This window comes from Equus przewalskii, chromosome 1 (genome assembly GCF_037783145.1).
Source record: "Equus przewalskii isolate Varuska chromosome 1, EquPr2, whole genome shotgun sequence".
Classification (NCBI taxonomy): Eukaryota; Metazoa; Chordata; class Mammalia; order Perissodactyla; family Equidae; genus Equus; species Equus przewalskii.
In genome coordinates this window covers 68,574,946-68,602,438 of record NC_091831.1, presented here as the reverse complement: position 1 = coordinate 68,602,438, position 27,493 = coordinate 68,574,946, and the positions used below count along the sequence as shown (strand labels likewise).

Here is a 27,493-nt window from a genome sequence, read left to right as displayed (position 1 = left end):
TGGATAGAATTCTAGAGTCTTCCTATTAATTTCCTGATAATTTTTGGTGTCCTTGTCAGAAAATTATGTTTTAAAGTACATTTTAAAAATTCTGGCATCATTTAAATCCTTGAATGAGTTCTTTATCTGGAATTGTTCAAATAAATACTGAGTTAATTAAATAACACAGTTCTTATGCCACTTAGAGATTTTATAATAGGGCCTTTAAAGAAAACTGGAAGTAGGATCTTACCACATAACTCTAGATGGTAAAATACATGTTGTCTTCAGTTAGCAATTGGCAATCTTGGATGTATAAATAGTATTAAATACTATCAGTAATTCATGTGAATGCCAAGAGGAATCATGATTCAAAGTAAGCTGAACAGCATACAAGAACAGATCAAAAGCACCTCCACCGAGGCTGGTCTGGCCTGCATAACTGGCTATCGCCCTGAAGAGAGGTGAGCTGCCACATCACCCCAGGACGGACCACACACCCACCTGTCCTCACACTTTAAATGAGATGCCAACACTTCTTTTTTTTTTTTGAAACTAAATACATTTTAATAGAAAACAAAATACAAAATAACTCTTTTCAGAAAACAGAAATATTTAATCCTTTTTCCACAAATTAGAAGTTGCTTTATCCTCAAAGCATAGTTTTATATGCGTGCATACATACTTACAATTTGTTTCACAAAGTGTTCATTAAACTGCTATTGCAATGCAGGAGGTGGGAGCGGATGATCTCAGGAGAAAAAGACGTTGAAAAAGCCACACCTCTGAATAAACGGTCATTTGGAAATTCAATCTAATTTTCTAATTCTATCTTTCATCATTTGAAATTATCTTCATTTCTTTACCACAACATGTCCTTTCAGGGGAGAGAATTGTTAATAGAAGTGCAGCCATAAAAAGAATCTTTCCTTCCCACCATCACTGCAAGAGCCCAAGACTTTCTCAATCAAATCCACCCACCCATTGCTAGAAACATGTCAGGTGGAGGGATCAATCTGTCACCCAGAAATTTTCCCTTTCTTCCAATACACTGTGCTATCAAATTCTCTGAATTCCCTGAACCTCAAAATTCCAAGTATCACAGCCAGTGCCAGGAGTAAAACCTGAAAGAGGAGAGCAGAGAAGGCCCCTCTGCCAGTGCTAGGTTTCCTCTTCTCAATAATAATAATAATTATAATAACAATAATAAAAAATCCTGGTTCTCTGTAATTATGGAAAAGGAAAGACTTTTTACCAGGATTATGTCCACCCCTTTTCCTAGTTCCCACCCCGCATTCCTACACCAATATTCCCTTCCACCCAAGCGACTGATAACACGTGACCCTGGAGCACTGCTCCTCCTGAGAGTGCTCTGCCACCATCCTCAGACCAAATGCAGCACCCAGGGAAGGAAGCAGCATCTCGGTTTTACAAATGGGAAAATGAGACAGAGCCAGGAAGGTGCTCACATGAGGACACAGTGGGATCTTTGTAAGAACTGCAATCTGACCTCCAGAGCATCTTCATTCTTGATCTCACGTCCACTTATCACCGCGTTTCCTCCCCCACAGTCCTTCGACATTTGGGGGGGCTGAGTGAAGGGGTAAGGTGATCAGGATGTCTGCACAGGAGAAGGGAGGGAGGCAGGGAGTCTTTCACAGTCAGTCAGTGATTCAATCTCAGTTTGTCGTAAGACTTGCAATCTGGAGGCCTTCTACTATTGCCCCAGTCCATTACAACAAAGATAAAAAAATTAATGTTCCTGATTTTCTTGTGTGATTCCAGTCACTAGAAGAAGGTTACAGGCCATGAACTGCACACTCAGTACATTGCTCATCTGCCCGGTGTATACACCCACGAGTTCACCGGAGGAGCCATCAGCAGGTGCACTGCAGTAAGTGTTCCTAATGTCCCAGACTCGCACAGAGTTGTCCATGGATGCAGAGGCAATCAAACTACTGTCAGGACTGAAGGTGAGGCTGGTGATATTGTCCGTATGGCCTCTTAATTCTTTATAAAGGGTCCCAGAAGCCAAGTCCCATAGCTTCAAACGCTGGTCCTCGCCAGCTGATGCCAAGTACTTACCGTTTGGAGAAAAGGCAAGAGAAAGCACAGGGCCACGGTGGCCTGTGAAGAGCCTCACGGAGTTCCCCTGCTGAGCACTCCACAGCCGGACAGTCTTGTCGGTTGAGCCTGTAGCTAAGTAGTTTGAATTAGGGTGGAATTTGACACAGTCCACATCTGCCAGGTGTCCTGCATATATTCTCAGTGGGTACGTCCGATCAAATGACCACAGCCTTGCAGTGCGGTCATGGGACCCGCTGGCAAAGTACAGGCTATATGGGCTTATGTCCAGGTCCCACACAGGATAGGCATGTCCTTGGTACAACACAGTGTTGGTGAAACTTCCGAGGTCCCAGTACCTAATGGACATGTCTTCGGAACAAGAGAGCAACCCTGAGCTGTCTGCGAGGAACCTTGTGCTGTACACTGGTCCACAGTGTCCCCTCAGTATCTTCATCTCTGTGCCTGCGTTATCATCCTCATCATCCTGGGAACATTGGGGTGGAGATGGCAAAGGAGATACACAAAAAAAAAATGTTTAGTGGTCTGCCACGGAAAACAAAAAGTCCTCAAAAAAAAGACACTGCTTGGGAAATAGCATCTACCCAGTAAATGACAATGGTCTTGCCCTTAAAGGTGATCACAGAAAACAACTCATAACTGCATAACTGAAAAAAAAGTCTCTAACAACTCACAAATTGCTTTCCTTAAATTCGTCTTGCAGCTAAGACTATATCAAATCAAAAGATGCAGAAATGCCAGGCTGCTGTAAGGTCCACAATCATTTCTCTATGACTCTTAGGTTGAGGATAACAGATTTCAAAAGCTGATTAAAAGGTACCCTACGGAAACGTTCACTGCTAATTCTGATATACGTCATTCGAAAAGATTTACTTTTGAATTTATGTTGAGTTCTGAGATTCTTGTATTCTATGGGCATGTCTTATCTGTCACTTTTAGCTGCTTTTTTATAAGCCATATTACTCCTTATTTCTAGTCCATTAAGAAAAATCTTGACATGTTCATTACTCCCATGATTGGGGTCAATGATGAAGGCAGATGTGGTCTCACTTCAAAATTAATACATAACTATTGTAGGAGTTTAGCTAAAATAAAACTTGGACATATCAGAATTAATAGTAAGCCAGAAAGGTGCAGTTATCAATAAATTACACTCACACCCTGTGACCAGGCGTACACAGCTGGTGTCCAAAAAGAAACAAAGATAAAGTTTTAAAACCATGACTTTCTGGAGGGTCTTAAATATTTTCCCAAAATAAAAGACAAGGCATGGATTCAGCATTGCTTTGCACAGAGCCAAGTGACTCATGTGGTTTTTGGAGATAAGTTCCTGTGTGTGGGGACAGAAAAGAAGACAGACACTGACGGTGCTAGGGAGAAAGTGCCCTTCCCCACCCTCTTCCCCACAAGTACACTGTCTGTGTTCAAAATCTACTTTCCCTTCATTTCCTCACAGACAAGCTCCTTAAAACTACAGCTGTCTCTATCCTGGAATTCATAAATTAAAATGGGTTTTAATTAAACACCAGAAGAATGATCAGTAAGATGAAGATTCTTGAACCAATTGACTTTGTTGGCTTAGAAACAAATAACTTTGTGAGCCTTTGGTTCTTGTACAGGAAAAGGGCATCCTTACAACTTCTATCTGAAAACTATTAAATTCCAGATAAAACAAATGCCTCCAATGTGTACATATTTGAGAAAAAGTTAAGAGAAAATAAACACTGATGTCCATGAATATCCAAACTGGCTATTCCAGACACTCAACATTAAAAATACATAAGCATTTGGAAGCTTAAGGTTCTACTGTCATCAAGAATATTAGTAATTTTCCTTTCCAAAGAGGTTATAACAACACTTTAAAATTTCAAGAATGACTCACTGCTCTACACCAGGAAGTTTATATAAGAACTGTGGGAGCAAAAAACGACCCTGGATGAATTATACAAAGATCCTTTGAAAGTTAATGGTGAATTAAAGGGCATGTTACTATCTCTGAGGCCTAGGCAGTCTTCGTTTGGAGGAGGAAGTCATGGAAGGTGGGTCTTCACCTCCCTGGTGGGGAACTAAACAGTGTGCTCAGAGACGGAGAGCGGAGGGTGCACCAGGAGTCAAGCTGCTACTTCCCAGGGGTCTTGATGATTGTTCCTGCTCATGGAAAGGCACCTGGCTGACTCTATAGACCAAGAAATGGGGAAACCAGAACGTTCCTGCTGGCTATCACTATCAGCTCTTTGCCAGGACCACAGCTTAAAATAACCCAGCCACACTTTCTTCTGTGGCTCAAGCCAGTCCCACAAGGGCCTCAACACAGTCGAGCTGAAACCCTGAACAAGTAGTTGATTCACACATGCCCAACCGCACACATTTTCTCTCTCCTTCCTTTCATGCTAATAGGACAACATCCCAAAACTCCCTACAATTTTGATGGAACACCCCACAGTAAACGGGCATGCATTCCAAATAAGAATTTTTAATTGTAACACATATTCGTGTAATAGCAAACTATATTACATATACTATAAAACATGCATAAAATAGAAATTTAAAAATAAGAAAAACAAGTATAAATAAATCTTCAAATATTGTCTTACACACCCCAGTTCCATAGTTTGCTGACCCCTGCTTTAGACATGGAGTCTCTAAATATCTCACATTTGTTATGGGTGTCTGTTCCTGGAGCAGGCTGTTCCAAGTCCCTCAGCTCACATTCCAGTCTTTCCTACATCAAGGGTACTTTCTGGGGTCAAAATTCAGCCTTGGGCTGTTCCCTAATTAGCTGCCAATGGAACTGAAAGAAATTTATGTATGGCTGGGCTTGGGGGTGAGGCACTGCTATCTGTGTGAAAGATGACAGGAGCCTGAACTAGAATAGAAAAGGTGGCTACTGGCTAGTGTGAATGCACATTTGCTGGAAGTGTAAAATACACACTGGATTTCCAAGATTTAGGACAAAAAAGGAGAATGTAATGGATTTCATTAATAAATTTTTTATACTGCTTACATGTTGAACTCATATTTGGGCCATTTTGGATTGAATAAAATACATTATTAAAATTAGTTTTGACTATTCCTTTTTGCTTTTTTAAATGCGGCTACTACAAAAATTTAAATAACTTATGGATTGTATTATATTCCTAGTGGCCAGCATAGATCTATATGACAGTTTTATATACAAATTACAGGATTGAATATTACTGACAATACTGATTTCTTCACTTTTCACACTTAAAGATGACCAGATTGGGGGAAGAATTACTAGACACTAAATGAACAGAATACAGGTGTTGTATTGGAGGGCTGAGGAGGCAGGAGGCTGGCAGGGATGAGGGTGGCCATGTACACATAATTGAAAAGAAGAGCAAATCCTTGATGTGGTGTGGTTTTACCATGTTGCTCAAATATTAATACATAGTTACCAATCAACAAGGGTAAGAACTGGGTCTCATTTCTATTTCCATTTGGTGTGGAACAAAGAATGGAGAGCAAGGGCCTCACTCTCCACTTCTCGTGTCTGAAGTAGGAGGAGAGGCTACCAGTACTGGGGTGGGCAGAGGAGAACTGGATACCAATTCACAGATTTTCAAAGGTTCATCTAGACTGTCTTCAAGTTGGAGATGATAGAAGCTACAGGGCAGTGCTGTGAACCGAGATATAATTAACATGCTATAAAATTTACTCTTTTAAAGTGTACAATTCAATGGTTTTCAGTATATTCACAGAATTGTGCAACCATCCTAACTATCTAGTAGACAACATTTCCAGCACATCAAAAAGAAACCCTGTACCCATTAGCAGTCATTCCCTATTCCCCTGTCCCCAGCCCCTGGCAACCTCTAATCTACTTTCTGTCTCCATGGATGGGCCTACTCTAGATATTTCCTGTAAATGGGATCATACAACATGTGGTCCTTTGCAACTGGCTTCTTTTACTTAGCATAATGTTTACAAGGTTCATCCACATTATAGCATGTATCATATATCACGTATCTTCATTCCCTTTTATGGTTGAATAATATTTCATTGTATGGACAGACCAGATTTTGTTTATCCATTTATCAGCTGATAGACATTTGGGGTAATTCCACTTTTTGGCTAATATGAATAATGCTGCTATGAACATTCGTGTGCAAGTTTGTGTGTGGACATATGTTTTCAGTTCTTTTGGGTGTACACCAAGAAATGGACTTGCTGGGTCTCATCGTTGTTTAAATATCTAATGTTAAACTATTTTATCCACTAATTTATGCAACAATTACTGCTTCACAAAGATTAAAGCAGAGATTGCAAACTGGCTTTTCTACTTGGTTTACAAGGCGCTTTCTTACTTCCTGTCATCTCTGTGACCCAGGTGGCTTCCCCGTTTACTTTTACCTGCTTGGCTTCTTCTACAGGAGTGTGAGTTTATGACCTCTGTGTTCAGAGTCTTGATTTTAATTGATTTTAATTGTGAATTCCACAAGGAAAAAAGAAAGTCCAAGTTCTCATTGAAGAAACACTGAAAACCAACTATCAGAACTAATTTATACCTTGTTTTTCCCCCCAAAATGCTCTGTCAGAAACCAAAAAGCAAACTACTGTGACAAATGGGTGTGGGTGAGGGTGGGTGGGGGAGAAGAAATCTTAAACAGGAAATCCCTCAACGACAGAGTAAGAGGATCTCAACTTTAGTTCTAAAGTTAAAAACGAAAAAAAGTTTCTTTTCAAAAAAAGCAGAGGCTACTACAGTACTTTCAATATGAATAATGATAAATAAACCAGAGAGATACTTAAACAAAACGATTGCTTCTCTGACGTCCTTTGTTCTCTTCAAAGTGGATAGCATCTCGATCACTCACCCAGTTCAAGCCTGAGACAAAGATGTCATCCTCGACTCTTCCTTTCCCTCAGCCCCTCCCTTAATCCAGTAACTAAGCTCTTGCCTAGTCCACCCACTGTGTTCTTTTCCCCCAGGCCACTACCCTAGTTCAGGCTACCATAATCTCTCACATAGACAGCAGCACCACATTGCTTCCCGTTCTCCCCCTCCCATTCCAGCCATATTTAATTTCTTTCAGCTCCTGGAATTTGTCATGTTATTTTGCAGTTCTGGGTCTTCAAATATATGCCTCTGATGCCTGGAAACCTTCACAGAACAAGTCAAAGGCTAGTTTTCAATGGTAGCCACGGGAGAATCTTAAAATTTTTTTAGTCTAATATTCTTTCCATCTTTGTATCTATCTTTGCTACCTTCCTTTATATTAATATTTAATGCCTAGAACAATCCTCAAATTCAGGATCAATAAAGCTAATAAGGTCAGTAGGAATAGTTTTTTTTGGTATTTAGAGAAAATTGAAAGTAAATGAGGGCAGTATTCCTCCGTTGTATGTGAGGAATCCCCAAGAGGTTAGAACTGTCTCCAAAGAAAAAAGAAATTTGATAATTCAAATACATGTGCAATGAAAAATATTGTGGAGGGTATTATAAAATTCTAGAAATCAAAGGTTGCACATTGGAATTTAGACTCTTTGCTCACCATAACAAACTCCTCTAATTACGTTGTCTCAGTTGCAAGAAACAAAGAACATACTAATATACTAACTAGAAAGTGATTGAGAAAACAGAAATAGGAAAAAACGGCTTACTTATGCATGCAATATTCTTGCTATCCTTATCAGCAACTGGAAATTAACTCAAGTGATTTTTTTTTTTAAACTCAACTTTTCAACGCTGTGCAAAGAATTTGCCATCCAAAAGTAACTTGAGGCAGAGCTACCTGAATTTCAGTGGTAATATGACAAAAATATTCTAGCCCACAGTTTTTGTGGGGCCACTCTCAGGGAAAGTTAACTGTGTAAAGTTCAATTTCTATCTCATTTTGCCCACATTTTTTCTAAGGCAGTGACTCTCAGTGACCCGAAACTCAGGCCAGTCAGCCTGCCCTTTTCAACGACTATCCCAAAGAAACCAAGGAAGATCATTGTACTGACTGATGGATGAAATTTCAAGTATACCTCCTGTGTACTTTTCAGAACAGGCTATGGGAACACCCTGGGCCACATGGCCAGAGGAGCTGCACTGGCCTCAGAAAGGAAGATAACACCTAGTGTTGGTGGGGGTGGAGAGAAACCAGTATTCTCATTTGCTGTCGATGAGACTGGAAAAACGGCAATATTTATCACAATTTAAAATGTAGACTGTTTGACCCAGTAATCCTACTTCTAAATGTTTGTATTCGCACAAATGCACCACACACGTTTACCGTATATCTCAATATTAGCTACAGGTCTTTAATTAGGCTTAGCAATGTTATCCACATTTCAGATAGTAAGAAATACTGACCATTCATTAATAACATTCAGTTAATATTGTTAAAAATAGTTTTCATCTCTTCCAAAGTTGGGAAGAGCAGAAATTCAACGGCTATAGGTTACATGGCATTAGTTTGGCTGTAGCTCTATGATGAGGGAGATAATGAAGTCCATTTTCCATAAGATCTGTCATGTTTGGTAAGAATATTCTACGCAAATTAGTAAGGCAGATGTAGGGAAGAAAAAATGATATTCATACCTCCTCTTCCAGAATATCACAAGCCAAGTGGATGCGGGACACGTCTACTTGATGGGGTTCTGATTTTAACTTCTTGGATCGTAAACTCCACAGTTTTATACAGGAGTTGTCAAACCCAGCAGCAAGCAGCTTGCTATCTGGGGAGATTTCTGCAGTGTTCAAAAGCTGCTCTGTGTTATAGAAGGCATAGAAACAGATGGTAGTGAGGGAGGGGGGGCCATCCTTGACCCGTTTAATGCTCTCCTGCAAGACCTCCAGGGCAGCCTCGTTCTGCAGAATAGGGGCAGGCATGTCAGTGCCTTCTAAGCCATTGCCCTCACTTCTTGAGGAGCTGCCACTGGCATAGAGTTGGTAGTCTGTTCTCTTGGCAGGCTGCACATCAAGATGGATATGCAAGGTGAGGACTTTGCACAGGGCTGTGTTGTTGTCACTTTGGAGGTAGCGGATAAGGTAGTTGTAGCTGTCTTCTTGGAGACGGACCACGTACTTGTTATCTAGGAATGCTCGAAGCTTGAAGTTAGACAGGATGTCCTGGATGGTTTGAGTGGTCTGTAGCTGCTCAATGACATCCTTCTGGCTAGCGTTCTGCAGAAACATTCCATGGAAGCGGCTGTAAAAACTTTCCACTGTGCTCTTCGGACTGTTCTGGACCAGGTTGAGATGGAGGTAGACAAAGAGAGGATAGAGGAGAGGCATCACTTCATGGCTATGCTGGGAATCAGAATCTATAATGAAAAAAAGTGAGGGCTTTAAAAGGGGTATAATCTCAAAGAATAATGTGACTCTCCAGGGGAGCCCACCATCACATAACATTTCTTGTCAGGACCCTATTTTCTGAGGCTATTGATTGAAATATAAGCCCAATACAGAATTCTAGAAACTCAAAGTCTGAGCCTTTTGACTGAAGAAGGAAGAGCAGGGACTCTGAAGTCTAGCAAACCTGGGCTTGACGTCAGCCACAAATCAGGAATTCGATGCCCAGAGAGGTTAAGTAACTTGCCTACGTTCTCACAACAATTCAGCAGCTTGTATCCAACAGGTCTTCAAGGTTTAGTATGTTTTCCAACACATTAGTGTTTCTCAAATTGGGTACCTCAGACCTCTGAATGTCCTTAGTTGTATTCTTGAGAGATTGTGAGTTGTTCACAGAAACTTTTTAACTTGACAATAATTTAAAAAACAATGAACACAAGTATATCCAGAATTATATGGATGGCCATTTGGCAAGTGCTGACATACAATTTTAGTGCTCTATTTTGTTTTGTTACTACTTTTGGCATCCACCGCCTACAGCAAATCAAAGTCATTATTTTAGTGGGTTCATTAACGTGTCTAGCTACCCACACTGGCGTGTCCTAACACTAAAATGACAATATTCATCCATAATTGTCCCATATCTCTCAGTTACTCATTTTGATTTTTTTGGTTAAAAAAACTTCTCTTTTGCAGTGATAATTTACAAATGAGACATTTTCATGTCATGAAGATTAAACCATTTACTAATTTGAGACTTTAATACCATAAAACTATGTGACAAACAATGTTCAAAAAAGTGTACAGCTTTATTTGTCACAGGCTAATGAGAAAAGCCCAGAGGTGTATTTGACACCTAAATAAGTGATGGCACAGAGTGAGCTGTGATGGAGAAAAGGTTTCGCAGTCATTCAGGTGAGACAAGTGGTGAGATAGCCGGCCCATCGCAGGGCACAAACATCTCAGGGGAGCTGCATGAAAACTAGCCTCTGTCACAGCCACCAGGACCATCTCTGGGTCCATGTGGAGTAGCAAGGTAGTTCTGGCAAAATCAATCCACTATCTTCACTCACTGTTGATGTGAACATTATTGTTTTTGTGGTTTTGCTTGTACTTTATTTATAAATGAGTTTGGGTTTCATACATAAATATAGTAAGCATAAAGGTTTTATATCTAGTGTAGTGTTTGCACATATTTAAATAAATTAATATAAAAATGTTTTAAGTCAGCACTTAGCATTTCTGCTAGCATTTTTTTTTCATGAAAAGGAATCCATACATGGCTCAAGATTCACTGCATTAGAGAATCTTGCCTCCCTAATTTGATGATAAATGATACCAGCATGCCGTCTCTGCTTAATACCCTATTTTACTTTACTGCAGGTGAATTAACTGCATAATAGGTGCATTTTAGAATAAATGTGTCCCTACTCAAATACATATATCGAAGATGAACTTAAATTACAACAATGATTCCACCGAACTGGAAGTTAAGACTGCCACCTGGCCAGTTTGGGCTCTTCATGCCTTTGAATCAACAGGCAAAGAAGGGAGTTACAGTGTTGGCTGGGGTGACTGATTGTGTCTGCCAAGAGGAAACTGGACTGCTACTCCATGATGGAGGTAAGGGAGAGTATGTCTGGAATATAGGAGATCCCTAGCGAATCTCTTAGTATTACCCTATCCTGTGATTAAGGTCAATGGAAAACCACAACAACCCAATCCAGGGAGGACAAGTAATGGCCCAGACCTTTCAGGAATGAAGGTTTGGGTCACCCCATGAAGCAAAGAACCAGGACCAGCTGAGGTGCTTGCTGAAGGCAAAGTGAATACAGACTGGGTAGTAGAAGAAGGTGGTTATAAATACCAGCTATAATTACATGACCAATTAAAGAAGTGAGAACTGTAACTGTCATGAGTATTCCTCATTTTGTTATGAATGTGTGTGTGTATCTATATATATAAAATTTCTTCTCTTTCTTATTCCCTTATCATGTAATATAAGTTATACTGACTTTATATCAGAGTATTTAAGTGTCATTAACTTTGCATCATAGTATTTAAGTTACAGGATATCAAGGAGAATAAGCAGCTTTCCCCAGGGACTTTGCTTCCTCTTACGGGGACAGGAATCAGTGCGTTTTCAGTTGTACGCTGGAAAGTTGTATTATGTTAGGCAGAATTCCCTCGGTCTCCAGCCTGCTGGCCTGCACTGTAGATTTTGGACTTGCTAGCCTCCACAACTGCATGAGCCACCTCCTTAAAATAAATTACAATAAATCTCTCTGTATATACATCCTGTTCATTTTGTTTCTCTGGAGAACTGATTAATACAGATCTTGTTATTTCCTAAAATACTGTAATTCTTTAGAAGACCTCTGGAAAATTTATTTCCCAAAATATTAACAAAAAAAACCCAAAAAACAAAAAGACTCAACCCTTACCAATCAGACTTCCAATACAGTCTACAGGGATGAAGGATTATTTTCAACTCCTTAAAATCTTAGTTTCAGGCTTATTTTCCAAAATGAGAGGAATTTTAGTAAGTTTAGAAAAAACCTAACCCTCAAGAAATAGGGTTGTACTACTTTAAACTTACTGAAATTCACTGTTGTTTCAGCCCACAGTTTCAAAATTGCTTAATTGTTCTCCCTTGTCTGAAAAGAACAGTATGTTAGGTATAAAATAAAATCTCAATCAGCATATTCATTCTGTGGAACAAGGGAAGACTCATATATGAGTCTTAATTCTCATTGTTAATCTTGTTTCTCTGCAATCATGACACATATTCTATATTTTACTGAAAGTGTACTCGCTTAAAATGTTTTTTTCTAATTACAAAAGTAACATATCCTTCTTTCTTCCATTCATCTATCCACTGGTTATGTAATGAACACCTACTTGGTACCACATTCTGATGTTGGTAAACAAGAGAAAAATGGAGTTTTTCAGGGAGTTTGCAGGAATTAGTAGTGAAAGGAGCACTAAGTTAAACAAAAACTGAGCTTGTTAGTCCTCATTCTCCTGCACTTCTCTGTAGGGTTGGACCCCAGTGACCACTACATCCTCGTCCTTTGTGCTGAAAGACCACACTATCTGGGCTCAGCTTTTCACATCCCTCCCTTTTGGGCTCTTCTTCCTTTTCTCATTCCTCAAATACTTATTTCATTTGAAAGAACACTCGGTGTGTGTGCCTCCTATGAGCCAGGCACTTTACATCCATATCGCCTCTAAGAGTCACAGTTCGCTCTAGGTTCACATCCAGAGTGCTTGACTCCAAAGTCTATGCTCTTCTCACTACACCTCCTGGAGAAAAGGGCCTATAGCAAATAGGTAAGCTTGCAGAATCTCTCATGCAGATAACTTCTGGAGGAAAAATACATTAATGGTGCTACAGCCTCAGACACTCTTATCTTTCTCTAGTATCTCCCTTTGAGACTTATCATCTCCTAAGACTTTAATTTATACCTCTTTATCATAAGTCTACATCCTTCTCTAAATTCCAGGCTCAAATTTCCTACTGCAAGCTATACAGTAGGATGTCATCATCATAACAATGTAAAAACTATAACGTGACTTACTTCTGTTCAATATACTTTCAACTCTGCCTTGTCACAGAGCCTGAGTCATCCTCAGCTCCTCTTCATCCTCTATTCCTAAGCCTCAGTGATCCTACCTTGGTAATTTAACTATAAAATCAAGACCCTGCTTTCCATTTCCACAACACTGTTAAGTTCTGGTCCTTCTTCACCCCACTTCTTAAGTTTTGCAGTGGACTTTAGGCTGGCCTCCTACTCACGCCTCTTACAAACTTCTTACAAACTCTTTTAGAAACTGCTTTCAGACTAATATTCACATCAATAGTTGTCTCCACTTCTCGCCTTGCTTGCTGATCAGGTCTCTCTTCAATCTAGCTCCATTTCTAATTTGAAAGCCTCATTCTCAACAAAGCTAGTTCCTTCACTACCCTACACAAAGAACTCATCTCTGCCCTTTTGCTCATGTCTTTCCACGTACCCTCAATCCTCCTCCTCCTCCCCTTCCAGTTAACTGAAATCCAACCCATCTTCCAAGTGCTAACTTAAATCCCACTTCCTACTCAGTAAAGCCTTCTCTGACTACCCCTGTCAAAATCACATTCTCTTTCCATTCCAAATGCAATTGCTGTGTGTACAAAATTCAGCAATTGATCTCATACAAGTCTGAGAAAACAATTCTACAATATTCAAATTTTATTTAAAAATTTTTACTTTCACTTTTAGCCTTCTTATGTTAGGATTAGCTTCCAAATTAGATTAATGACTACATCTTATACTTTATCTTGGTTCTCAGGAAATATTCATTCAATTTGGTTGACTGCTCTTCTGAGACCTGAGAGTGGAGAAAAATGTTCCAGGAAAAGTAGTCTATAAGGGAAAACATATATATTCACCCCCTCCAAATAATCTGTGACCAATGGATTAAAGAATTAAATTATAGAGAAAATAACAATTTTCTCAGTTTTGAAACGACATAAAATTGCAAAGGAAAAGGTTGACAGATTATAATTTATTGAAATGCAAAGTCCTAGGCAAAAGAAACTATGAGATACAAATAAAGTAAGTACCATATATTAGGAAAAAGCAGCACCTTCAAAAACTTGGGGTCAACCACTACGCTATATTAAGAGCTCTACCAAATATTTAAGAAAAACTAAGAGCCCAAAGAGAGAAATTTGAACAGAAAACTGCGCCAGGATAAATCACATTAGTGGTAAATTAAATGTATTAATTCTTCACTGCAAAAAGTCATTGTAGTTCTATAATAAAATTATTCCAATGAGTCCATTTTATTATAGCTTTGCTTCAGTGATTAAAAACTATAAACAAAAATCTACACAGTGTCACTATGGTCATCTGAGTGTCATTCATAATGAAAATAAGTCATGTCCATGCCAAGAGCCATCTCATAGCATAAGTATATGGAGTGCATCACTATTATAATGATAAACTGCGGGCTTTATGCTTTAGTCTGTTTCCTTCATTGGATGGCATGCTCCACATCAATATCCTCTATTGTAATGCCTGGCATGTAGTCAGTGCTTAACATAAAATATTGGTTGAATGAATGAAATAGGAAGCACGAAAAAGGCTAGGCATTTCTTTCTAAACCAGCTTCTGCACCACTAGAGTGGTAAGAGAAATCTATCCTGGAGATAAATATAATATTTTAAAAACTGAGTAAAATAACTTTCTAAAAATTGATGTAAAAATTTTTATAAATTGCTCTAAAGCCTCAAAAACCAATGCCAATGATTAAAACTAGCTCATTATCTCCAAGTTCTTGCTTACCTCTAAATGAAACCCTACTTAGAAATTCAATTTTTTTTATCCTTCGTGGAGATGCAAAGCAGCTGCTCACTGTTCTGAGATATTTAACGTTCACATGATTGGGGGACATTAATGGAACCTTTCTTTCCAATTTAAACATAATAGATTTGTTTTACTAAACCATTAATCTTCATGATTTTTTCATTTTCGTAACGATGTAAAAGACTATTCTCTACTTATGAATTCTATCACTTAGCTGATAGATAATCCTCTCTAGGGTTTTATTTTGTAACATTTATTTCCTGTAAAATTTTGGTCATTTTCTCCAACCACAGAATACAGAAAATGTGGATTCTTTCTTTATAAAATATTAATCATTATGAGGGTCAAGTAAAATTAGGACAACTCTAAGTCTGTATAAAAGTAGGTATATTATTTTGGTTCATATATTGATCACTTTATATGCATCTTTATCATTAAAAATTGTTAACCTGAGGATTGTTTAAATAAGGAAAGAAAAATAAAACAGCTTCAAAGTATTTTAATTACAATTTCCCACTAACCAGTATCAGCTAATCATTCTCAATTCTTCAAGAGCAGATCTTACACCTCAAGGAGTTTTGCAAAAAGGAAGTATTCAACAAAAGACTTTGATCAATAACCAGAATCAACATGGTTACTCTTACTGGAATAATCTTTCCAACAGTAAAATTATAATCAGTCATCCTGTGACTGGATGAAATCACTTGGTTTTACCTTTGAATTGCATTCTTCATTTCACATAGGAGGAAATGAAGGCCCTGGAGAAGCTGACTCCATTTTTTAAGTGATTAATTTAAAAAGTCATACAGTGAGTTAGAAGAACTGAATAGAACTCCTATCTGTTGATTTTGTGTTTCAGTGGTCATTACACCCCCGTAAACTGGTCTGAATTACAATTTCTAATTTTTTTTGTCTTGCTGATTCACAAGGACCATTGTCCTGCGCTTTTGGAAATAAGAGGAAGAGACCATTCTGAGGTGTACTATTATTAGTGGTGATATCAACACGTATTTGAGAGGCGCATTTCACACACGCTGCATTTAAGGATGTTCCTCTACATGGCTGATTTTTCTTTCACTCATCCCACCCAAGTCCCCGTCACTGTGCTGAAGGCTGTGATAAAACAGTGAATAAAATGCCCAGAGTTCCAGTCCCTGCAAATTTTAACCTCATGATTTCACTCTCTCAGGAATTCCAACAGACCATAACTTTGAATGCAAGGACTGTGTTAAACTGCCTTTGAATCCCTAGTACCTATACCAGACCTAGAATATTGTAGGTTTTGAGGGAGATTTGCACTACTCTTTCTTAATAAGAAAAAGTTCCTAGTGTTGAGGACTTACCGGTCAGAAAATTCCGTAGTCGTCCAAACTGTACTTCATATTGCTGGGGCTCTGCCTGGCATGGGGCTGCAGACACTATGTTGGCGCACCCAGATTCTGACTGGACTGAGGAAGGAAAGTTATACAAGATGGGGGTGGGAAAGACAATTATTAATGCAATATGTGGCAGGATGGATGGAAGGGGGTGTTACATATGCAAATCAGTAGATTTTCAAAGTATGTTGGGGCTTCTCGTTAACTATGACAGACTGATAACACATATCTGTCTCCTCTCCCTCTTGATACCCAATACAATGGCAGTAGAGGAAAGAAAAAGTTTATATAAAGCACAGGATAAATAAGCTGAATGACAGAGGATAGGTATGTAACTTCAGGGAACTAATTTGAGTTAGACCCCATGTTCTGACTTTTTAGAATAATGTGCCTCGGTGCGGGTTTATTTTCAACCATTGTGCTGGGCACTTCATGGGCCCTTTCAATCTGGAAATTTGTGTCTTTCAGTTCTGAGAAATTTTCTTGAATGATTTTGTTGAATCTTTCTTATTTTCTCTTTCTGGGACTCCTACTATTTCGAGATTGGAGCTCCTGAACTGATCCTTTTATTTTCTCTCCCATATTCCATTTCTTTGTCTTTCTGCTCTACTTTGTGGGAGGCTTCCTCAAACTTTCAACCATTCTACTGATTTTTCATTTTCACTATCATGTATCAGAATTTACAAAATTTGTTGTTGCTCTCTGAAATTTCTTTTTAAAAATAGTATTCTCTTCTTGTTTCAAGGCTATCGTTGATGGTATTTTTGAAGTTTTCTTCTCTTTACTGTTTGCTTTCCCCAAGTGGTTTCTCACCGTTTCTTTCCATTTCTATTCTTCATAGTAAGTAGATTAGTTTCTTGTAGGGTCTGACAGCCCATAGCTGCCAGCGTGCACAGCTGAAAGTGAGGCACTACAGAGCTGATGAAAACTCCATGTGCTTATCACCCAGGATGACCTGGATGGACAATTTCTCAATGTCAATGTCTTTATGTCTTTTCTCTTGGGGAGGTCTGATTCACCAGGAAGAATCTCTTCATTGCCTTCCCGGAGGATAGGTGCCTGGCTGCCAGTGTTCTGGGCAGCAGAATGGGGGAAGGAGTCTGGAGTCTGAATATTCAGTATGAAAATATGCATTTAATGTCTATTCTGTGAGTTTATGCTTTCTAAAAAGGAGGACAAAATTTTCTTATCCCCTTTGCAGGGGAAAGGAAGACACTGGGGAAAGGTAGCTGGGGACTGACAGAAGCCATCTTTAACAATAATCTGGATGAAACAGTAATACATTTTAGGAGATGGAACATGGATGTGGGAACAGTAATTAGTGCAGCAGGGCTGAGGAAGGAACAATATAAAATGTATAGAAAGAGAGATATAGATGAGAAAAAGTCAATGTGCACTACTAGGACTCAGAGAGACAGCTGGAAGGAGGAGGATATGCTGCAAGGCTACACAAAGGAGGAGGAGGCTCTTCCCTCTTCATGTTGCCCCCAACCCTGAGTTTATCCATCACTAAGTCCAACGGAGTTCTAAAATCTATCCTCTCCTCTCCATTCCTATTACCACTTCCTTAACTGTCTTCACTTCTCACTAGATTGCACTATGGCCTTCTAACTAACTTCCCTGGTTCTAATCTGGGCCTTTCCCAATCAACAAAGCCATCAGAGTGATCTCTCTAAAATTCGCATTTGATAACTTGGATACCCCCCTCCAACCAGTGCCACTTCCCCCCACCCCAGCTCCCCCTTTAGCTCCTAATTGTTCTTTTGAAACTCAGCTCATTCCTTCTACTATTTACTGACCCATGACTACATGCTAGGAACCACAAGACCTTTTAGGAAGCCTTCCTTGACCTGCCAAGCTAACTTAGATGACTATCTCCTTTGTTCCTACAGAACCAGGGGCATCTCTCCTTCACAGAACTTAACTACATCATACCTTTTTAATTATTGATTTACCTGCCTAATTTCCTGGCTATAATGCTAAGCTCCTCAGGAGCTGGAATCGAATCTTAGCTATCTTTAGAACTTTTCAGCACCTGGCCTACAGCAGATGTTCAGTATGTTCCTGCTGAATGAAGATATAATTACTCAGATTACTCAATGGACAGAAACACCTAGGACAAAATCTTATGATAATCTCATTTCACGTTTCTCACATTTCCTAGTAGGTTTCCAGAAACAACAGTGACTCTCCGAATAAGCCATTCTATCTAAACTAAGACAACTAAGAAGAGTGAAGTTCTAGAAGTCTGTGTAATGTGCTTGTTCCTATTTTCTGTCAACAACAGCATTGAATTACTGTCCTCACGTTCTAATGAACGCAGGGCAGTACGAGATTATTCATGCACATTAAAGACTGTGATGCCAAGTTTAGAAGAAATTACTACGGCCCTGTAAATTGGCTATCCTACTACAAACAATGAGGAATTTATTAATGTATTCCAAGCCCATCAACAGGCCCTGTTCTTTTCAAGGGTAACTCAGCGGAGTCTGAAGGAAAGGAAGAATGGTGTAGATTTGATGCTGAAGAATAAGAAGGCAAATCCCTGTTGGGCTTCTTCTACTGTCTCAGAGGGAGTCAAGAACCACTCTTTTGAGGACATCCTCAGGTTTTTATTGTCTCATCACTCCTTTTCCATAGCAATGGCAATCAATACACCCTTATAGCATAAAGGATCTGGGTCCTTGATTTTGAAGGTAATAAGAAAAGAGGAAGCTGAGGTAGCTACTGCTAGCACGATGAAGGTTGAAATCAGTAAGAGATGGAGTAGGTGGTGACAGATACATAGAAGAGCAGAAGAAAGCAGAGGAACAAAGAAGAGAGAAGGGCCCAGTCTGAGTAGATGAGCAGGGCTGAGCTGGAGAAAGCACTGCAACCTTGAACTCCACACACAGGCTTTAGAGCAGCCTTTCATCATCCTAAAAGCACGGCAGTAAAACTTGCTCCATGGGCCGGCCCAGTGGCCAAGCGGTTAAGTTCGCGCACACCGCTTCGGTGGCCCAGGGTTTCACCGGTTTGAATCCTGGGCGCAGACATGGCACCACTCATCAGGCCATGATGAGGCAGCGTCACACAAGGCACAACTAGAAGGACCCACAAATAAAATATGCAACTAGGTACTGGGGGGATTTGGGGAGAAAAAGCAGAAAAGAAAAAAAACAAAAACAAAAAAAACTTGCTTGAAATCTCTACTACACAAATTCAATATAAGAAAATTGTATCCCATAAAAACCTGAATTCACAAAATAGCTAAGGAACAATTATTTATTATTCCAGATAGATTCAAGACAAATTTTTCTACAAAAGAATCCAATTTTAAAACAAACAAAAAACAAAAACAAATTTTAAAAGCTTCAGGAACATATCTATTGTGTTACTATTTCCAGCCACTGAATCCAAAGGACTTGTTCACCCAGCAAACCTGACTTCCACAGGTGAGGCTATAGGAGGGGACACATGCAACAGGGGTACAGGGACTCTAGCCTACGGGTCTCATAGGATAACAGTTTCTAGAAGGAACAAGTTACACATAATCTCAGGTACAGATAAAATCATTTAGAATTCTGAGGCAGGATATATTAGGATAGGACGTTTTTACAAGTGGCATCCAAGGATGGCTTTGAAGGACAGCCAGTTCTAGAGCCAGCACCACTCATCTGGCGCTGCCCACTGAGGTTGTTGGACAGTGTGCGTAATCTGGCACTATGTCCAGAAGAGGAAAAATCATTTCTTGTGGACCTTGACATGAGTTCTTGTGCTCCAGCTCACCCCCAGGAGCAGCCCCCATGGTTACCTGTGAGATTGGCTGCCATCTCCTCAGCAGTCTGTGACAGCCGCAGTCCTTGCTTCAGGGGACCATCTGAGTCCACGTACTGCCGGCGTTTGAGGTAGCAGGACACAGCCATCTGAATCTGCTCGGTGCGCACTCGTTTCATGACCTTCGGGGGGAACCACAGAACTATAAGGGATCTGGGAGATCATCCAATACAACCAGGACATCACAGACAGGAAAAATAAGTAGTAGAGAAAGACTAGCACATGGCTAGTTAAGTGACCTAGTTAAGACACAAAACTAAGTTTCTTCATTACTAACCTGGTGCTCTCTTCCATTTTATCTATTTTCCCAATGACAATACAGCCAACTTCAATTATGGAAAGTCAGATTATCATGGATAATAAAACCCCATAGATTGCCCCCAAACTCCTTTTATTTCCATGACTTCAGTCTGCCTGATTAGAGATGCTAACAAAGAGCAAACAGGACCAGTTGAATGCCAGGGTCAGGGTCCTTTATTTCTCCTGCCTACCCTGTGAGAGAGGTGTTAATTAGCAGTGAACCAGCCAAAAAAGCAGGCAGGAGGCACTACAAAATCAAAGACCTGAGAAACTGAGAAAGTGGACAAACAGATTTTGAGGAAGTGAGAGGTTAATAACGGATTTGAGCACTGTGTTTTCATTTTTATCATATTACTTACCTCTTTCATTCTTTATTTGTAATCACAGGTACAGAAAACCATCAAAATGGTAAGACGGTATGCATATGTGTTAAAATTCATCTCATGAATTCTTATAAGAAAGGAAAATAGTAGGAAATGCATTCAACAGGGGTAAATTGCTTTTGATAATTCAAGCTAATCTGAGGGTTCCTCGTCCACAGAAAAATTATTTTCCTTGACTACTAAATTTATTATCAGGAATGACAGGTGGCCGAGTGGTTAAGTTCGTGTGCTCCACTTCAGCTCCCCAGGGTTTCGCCGCTTTGGATCCTGGGCGCGGACATGGCACTGCTCATCAGGCCATGCTGAGGCAGCGTCCCACATGCCACAACTAGAGGCACTCACAACTAGCATATACAACTATGTACTGGGGGGCTTTGGGGAGAAGAAGAAGAAAAAAAAAGAAAGAAGATTGGCAACAAATGTTAGCTGAGGTGTCAATCTTTAAAAAAAGAAAACAATGACAGGAACCGCTGATATTGCCATGGGCTGCAAATACTACTTTGCCAGAAGTAAAGAATACTGCAGTCCAGATGACCAGCGACAGCTGGATGAATTTTCTAAGTTCATTTCTGTTGTATAAAAAATATTTTCCCCTTCAAGATCCAAATATGGTGTCCATTTTGGAATGCATGTGACATTATCCACACACATGTAATCAGCCCCACCAAATAACATTCTTAAATCAAGGGTTCCCAATTTTTGTGTGTGTAAGATGTGCTTTCAGTAAGTTATTTGGATGTGCTTAAGTTTTCAGTTTCAATTACACGCACTGGACTTCTCCTTTGTGATTTCCTCCATTCTTTTTAAAGACTAAATTTCTCCCTTTCCAGAAATCTGTTATTTATTTTTTCTTAAAAACTTTTTAAAAATTCATTTATATCCAATTTTTATCCATCTGCAATTTCTTTTAGTGTGTGATGTGTGGTGAATAACCAAACATTTTACCCAGATACTGTAGCAAACAAATTGTTCCAAAATCATTTGCAAATAATCCTTCTGAACTAAGTGGTGGTAGCCCTTTTAAAATGTACTCTGAAGATCCACTTTTCAATTCTCTAAGAGTCATACGACAAACACTGAAGGCTGAAGACACATATACTAAAACACATATATCTATATATAAATATAAAATGTTAGGACATCCTAAATACGTTATTTTAAACTACGTGTACAGAAAGATTAAATTATCTATGTTTTTCATTTCTGGATCTAGAGTATAAAATATTTGTTAAAAAGGAGGGAGACTGGGTCTGATACAGTTGAGATTCAGTATACAATGAAATATATTAACCTATTTTCCAATACTGAACCATCTTTTCACTATGGAATTTGCCTCACTCAGTTATGGTCTTTCACTGTATTGATAACTCAGATTAGTTTTTAATTAAGATTTTTTTTATTGCTAATACAAGGATTCTGACACTTCGAGAGTGGGGATCCCTGCTCTAAGCATTATCTGCCCATCAACGAAGAGAGAGAATTGTTTCTTCGTGGTTACTAATACGCATTACTACATCAGTTTGACTATATCAGTGATTCTCCATGGTTCTCTAACCTGACTACTCACAAGAATCTCCTGTGAGTGGGTATATATAAATAATTTCAGTCCCAGAGATTCTGATTCAATGTTCTATTAAAAAAAAAAAAGTAAATGCATACAAAGACTGTGACAGTACTGCCCTTCCCCAGTTTGGCCCAAAGTCAGGACTAGTCAAACCAGGACCTCTGCCTTCCCCCACCCCACAGCTCCCACCATCACACACCCCTACAATACTGCTTGCTAAAGCTGTTTTTAATCTAACTTCAAGAGCACTTAGTCTCCAAATTCTTCCAGAGCAGCCCGAGTCCTCGTATTTTAGCTGAGACTAAAATTTTTCCAGATTTCCTAATGCCAATCTCTTGTTGCCATGGGAACTCAAGCTTGTATCCCTGTGTGTCCCTTAGTGTTCCAAATAAGATCAGAGTAAGAGATCACCTCTCTACCAGGAAAACACCATGCATGTGAAAGACACAGGAAAACTGACAGAGAATAGACCCTGCAATGACACAATGCCCTCAAGGTGGGACAAAGTATATGCATGTCTGAGGAGGAGGGGAAAAGAAATGAAAGCTATGAAAGAGGAAACAAAAAGGAGAATGAACAACAGCAAAAACTGGCCATATTTGGGATTGCTAGGAACTAGTTTTAAAATACTGATTCTAATAAATTTCCCCAAATGGCCGTTTCTCTGAATCCAAACCACCATTTATGGGAAAAGACCTTCCCTGAGGATGGGTGGTGAGCCAACTGTAGGTCCAAGAATCTTAAGGGCAGGAATACTGGCATTAACTCCCTTTTACAGCCACCCTCAACAGAATACCAGAGACATGACCCAATCCACTTAACTGGATTTGATTCCAATGCATACATATTTCAAGTGAAATAATTAATGAAAAGAGTTGTGCAGAGAAATCAGTTCCCCTCCCCCAAGTGATTTCCATAGTACCAAGACCATAAATGGACACATTTTAAAAAACCTCCTTAAAATAGACCTGTCTTTTGAGAGATTCAGACATGATATTAATACTGCAATTTCAAGTTACCTACTTAGCTTTTCCCATAATTATAAAATCTTTTAAATTTAAATTGAGTTTGGATATAATTTCATCTTTCTTAAAATTTCAGGATTTCTCATAATTTTCAATTTACATAAAATATCTTAACTTTTAAAGGTAAAAATAGATGACCACATTTCTTTCTCTTCATGTCACATTATTAGTATTTCTGGAAATTAAAATGAGGATTCTGACACAATAAGTATCTATTTCTCACATATCAACAGTTGCCTACTGATTAACTAATACTTCAACAAAGTTGCTATATAAAATCAGGACAGGATCATTTTCCTGTCTCAAAGTAATAACTATGCAGGAAAAACTACAGCTACACTCTTCATACCGAACTACAGAAACACGGGAAGCAAAGATACAGGGAACCCATGCATGCTCAAGATGATGATAATAATACAGGACTGCAGCTGAGTAAATCTTTTCACTGCATCCTAACCCCATTCGCTTATGTTCAATGCCTATGGTTAGTGGAGGGGTGCTTAGAGGGACACCCCCAAGCCCATTACTTCACGGGCTAAGTACTATACAATTCCATGAAATGCCAGTAGAGTACTACATGGACAGCACCCCCTCGATATAAGGTGGCAGCTTTGAGTATGGATGAATTCAAAACAAATTCAGGTAAACTCACCATCCTCAAATCAGCTCCCCAACTGAGTATACTGACAGGTTGCTAGGTGTTTGGTTTTTTCCTAAGTAAATATATTTTTTCCAACTGTAAATTTTTTCTTAAAAACAGATAAAAATTATTTTGTATTTTTTGTTAAATGAGATGTCATGTAAAGTGCCAACTAGGTAATCAAATATTAGTTTTCTTCTCTTTACTTGCAGCAGTCTAGACGGGTGTAATAGCTATCAAAAGGTCATTCTAAGTAGGACTTAAAAATCTAAGCTTTTGCATTAATCATCTTGATAAAGTGTATTCAATTAGCTTTGTGAAAATATAAATCACAGCTGAAAAATAAATGAGCCATTCTACTCTTAGACTCAGTCATACCTCATATAATTTTAAAATTATAATGGCCTTTCACATTCAGTCTTTGCTCAATCACAGACTGACATGAATACACCTGAAGCTGTGCTCTTTTCCATCATGTCCCAAGAAATAAATGGCACACAAATAAGGCTCATAGCTGGGAGCTCAGGATGCAATGTAGAACCTGGAGGGTTTTTTTTTGTGGGGGGAGGAGGAGCAGAAATCATACAACCAGGCAGGGAGATGTCACTAGAAATTGCTTTTCTCCACCACCAGTGGCAACCTCCATGATGTCTTTCTTGTCAACTATTCTCTTTCCTTATAGCTTCCCACCCTCACCATTCCAAATCTGCACCAGTCTCCCTACCCAGCTAATGAGCCTACTCCCTATCTCAGCAGGCTATTTACTAGACTTGAGATTCCTCAACTCTTGCCAAATCTAACAGTCACTTTTCCACACTATCCTACATGGTCTCTCACTGCTGAACATACCTCCTCCCTTGAAACACTCTCTCTCTTGCAAACGTGTCTTTCTGGCTCCTCCTCTTCCATTCTTGGTCTGCTTCTCATTCTTCACATTCCCTATCATCACACTACTTACCCAAGACTTACAGTCTCTAGTCAGATCACCTTCCTGAGCTCAAGTCTAAAAGGCATGTCTACCCAGAAGTCGCAAACATCTGAAATTCACTGTGCTCAAATTTATCTTCCTTTAAGACCTCGTCCTTCTCCTTGTTTTCCTAGTCAGCTTAATGGTGCCACCACCCACCACTAGAGCAAAAAAACCCAATCATCTTACGATTCTTTTCTCTCTCTCCCTCTCACTTCTAAGCAGCCAGTAACTCCTATTCTACACAGGATTCTCTCTTGGAGCCACTGCTGCTACCCTATCCTCACTGCTACTATTTCACAGCACAAATCTCTTCTCAATTGAACTACTCCAGTATTTTCCCACTTCTAGCACTACCTCAAACCACCCTTTAGAATGCAGGCAAAGTAAAGGACAAATCTGATTATGCTTCTCCCAAACTTAAAATCCCCCTCCCCCCAACCCCGAACTGCCAATACAGGCTGTCCACTCCTGCCATCACTGTTCCTTAGTTCCCCCAAACAGATGGAGGGGGCTCTGAGACAGGGCTTTTCTCATCTTTGAAACTCACATTAAAAATAAAGTGAGTAGGGGCTGGCCCAGTGGTGTAGTGGTTAAGTTTGTGCACTCTGCTTTGGTGGCCTGGGGTTCACACGTTTGGATCCCGGGCGCAGACCTAAGACGGCTCATCAAGCCATGCTGTGGTAGCATCCCACAAAGTGGAGGAAGACTGGCATAGATGTTAGCTCAGCCACAATCTTCCTCAGGCAAAAAGAGGAAGATGAGCAACAGATGTTAGCTCAGGGCCAGTCTTTCTGAAATAAAACAAACAAACAAACAATAAATAAACTAAGCCTTGTCTAGCTTCTGCCTGGAATTCTTGAGAGTTTACTTTAGGCTCATGATTTCTCTGAATTTTTATGAACCAAAAAAATCCACAGATATTTGGTTCCTACTTTAATACTATTTACAGGACAGAGAAATTATTTCTCTACAAAACCTCATTAACATGGAAGAGTACGGCACACTCTCTCACTCAAAACGCATAATTTACTGTTTGACTTCACAGAGAAAACCTTCATGGATACTCTATTTGGCAACACTACTGCAGACAAGAAACAGAGAAGAAGGAGAAATGTTTCCCTATGTTTACAGTTCTCCCTGAAACTGACTTCAAATGCAGCAAGTGAGGTTTCAGAGATACTTTAATGACACTGAAACATCTGTGTGTGTCTCAGAGTGGAGTGATCTTCAATTTTTCATCTTAAGTAGTACTGTCCAACAGGACTTTCTGCAATAATGGAAATGTGCTAGGTCTGTACTGGTCAGTATGGTAGCCACCAGCCACAAAGGGCTATTGAGCAAGTAAAATGTGGCTAGTGTAACTGAGGAACTAAATTTTTAATTTTAATTAAATTTAAGTTACCACATGAGGCCAACGGTTACTGCAGCGGACAACACAGTTCTAGACCATGGTATTACTTCGTGAAACTAAAGCATCAATATCTTAGCTTCAAAATGTTAATTCACAAAGTTTTGCAAAACACTTCTGATTACTAAACTATCAAATTTCCAAAAGTTAGTATTTTGTTACTAAAAACAGGGCAACCTTTTATTATTACCAAACACTGTAAAGTGATTAAGATATAGATACATTTCAAGACATCTTACCAGAAGACTATTTTATTCGACTGCTAAACAAAGAATTATGAATGGAAGTTCTCTATAGTGTTTTCCAAACTTTGTCAGTATACAACATTCTTTAAACCATCTAAAAGTTAAAAAAATGAGAAGAGAAAAGGGAATTTGCTTCAGCAGAGAAACAGAGTAGCAATTAATTTCTGTTAAAACATCCAACTTTAAAAGGAAAGTTCAAACCTGAGACAACCTTACTCTTACAATGAGAAAATTAGGAAGAAAAGTTTTTGGTTAACAAAAAAAATCTTTTAGGATTGTAGATGAAATAGTCAAATGTCTGTTTATAATCTTTAATTTATTAGCTTACATCTATGTACTTAAAAATATATAAGGCAATATATTAATTCCTGAAACAATTTTACTCTAACTCTTCACTTTCATCTTCAACACCAGAGTCCCTGTGGTCACTTAAGCCGCTCTGAATCATCAAATTCCACTTTCTAGAGCACACCACCTTCGCATCTACCAAATCGGCTATGAGCGAGCACTTTGTGAATCCTCATGATGCACTCACTGGAAATCTTAACCCGAGCCATCAATCCCCATTCAGGTAGGCAGAACTTTTTTTTCACTCATCACTCACTTATTGATTCTATAAATATCCCAAACTAGCATCGAATGAGGTTGTTTCAGCCCAATACGTGTTTCCCAAACAGCATCTTGTTGTTCCAAGAGTAACTGAGTGTCCTTCAATAGGAGAGGTTTGAACACGAGGTGATATCCTCTTTTCAGAGGGACACTTTTGCGGGAAACCTTGCCTTGTCATCAGGCACATATAGAATACCCTTGAAGATAACTTTTAGGAGAGAAGGCTGCCTGGAATGACCTAAGGGTTTCTTCATGCCTTCTGTAAGTACTCTCTCAGCTTCCAGATTTGGATTAAAATGCTTGTCTCTGCTAAGTAGTTATTTTCCTTTTGGAATCACAGGCAGACACAAAGCTGCCAGGACAGGTGGATGAGCCTTCCCTACTTTTAATACAATGCCACAGTATTGTAGGTAAGCCCAGTTTTTCCAAAAAGCTAATC

At 39.3% G+C, this 27,493-nt stretch overlaps 1 protein-coding gene across 6 annotated transcripts in view; it reads right to left on the bottom strand.

Annotated features, from left to right (window-relative positions):
* Window positions 1-518: 518 nt before the first annotated feature.
* The window catches only part of TAF5L (TATA-box binding protein associated factor 5 like), a 30,794-nt gene continuing 3,819 nt past the window's right edge, over window positions 519-27,493 (bottom strand). For 4 of the 6 annotated variants that reach the window (XM_070566889.1, XM_070566897.1, XM_008533646.2 and 1 more), the window contains exons 2-5: window positions 19,888-20,032; window positions 16,062-16,166; window positions 8,615-9,339; window positions 519-2,530 (exon numbers count right to left, since the gene is read on the bottom strand). In XM_070566889.1, coding sequence (XP_070422990.1) covers window positions 1,733-2,530; window positions 8,615-9,339; window positions 16,062-16,166; window positions 19,888-20,029 — 1,770 coding nt within the window. In that variant the 5' untranslated portion in view covers window positions 20,030-20,032 and the 3' untranslated portion in view covers window positions 519-1,732. The remainder of the gene's footprint in view (window positions 2,531-8,614; window positions 9,340-16,061; window positions 16,167-19,887; window positions 20,033-27,493) is intronic. The other 2 variants (XM_070566911.1, XM_070566906.1) reach the window with 1 other exon arrangement.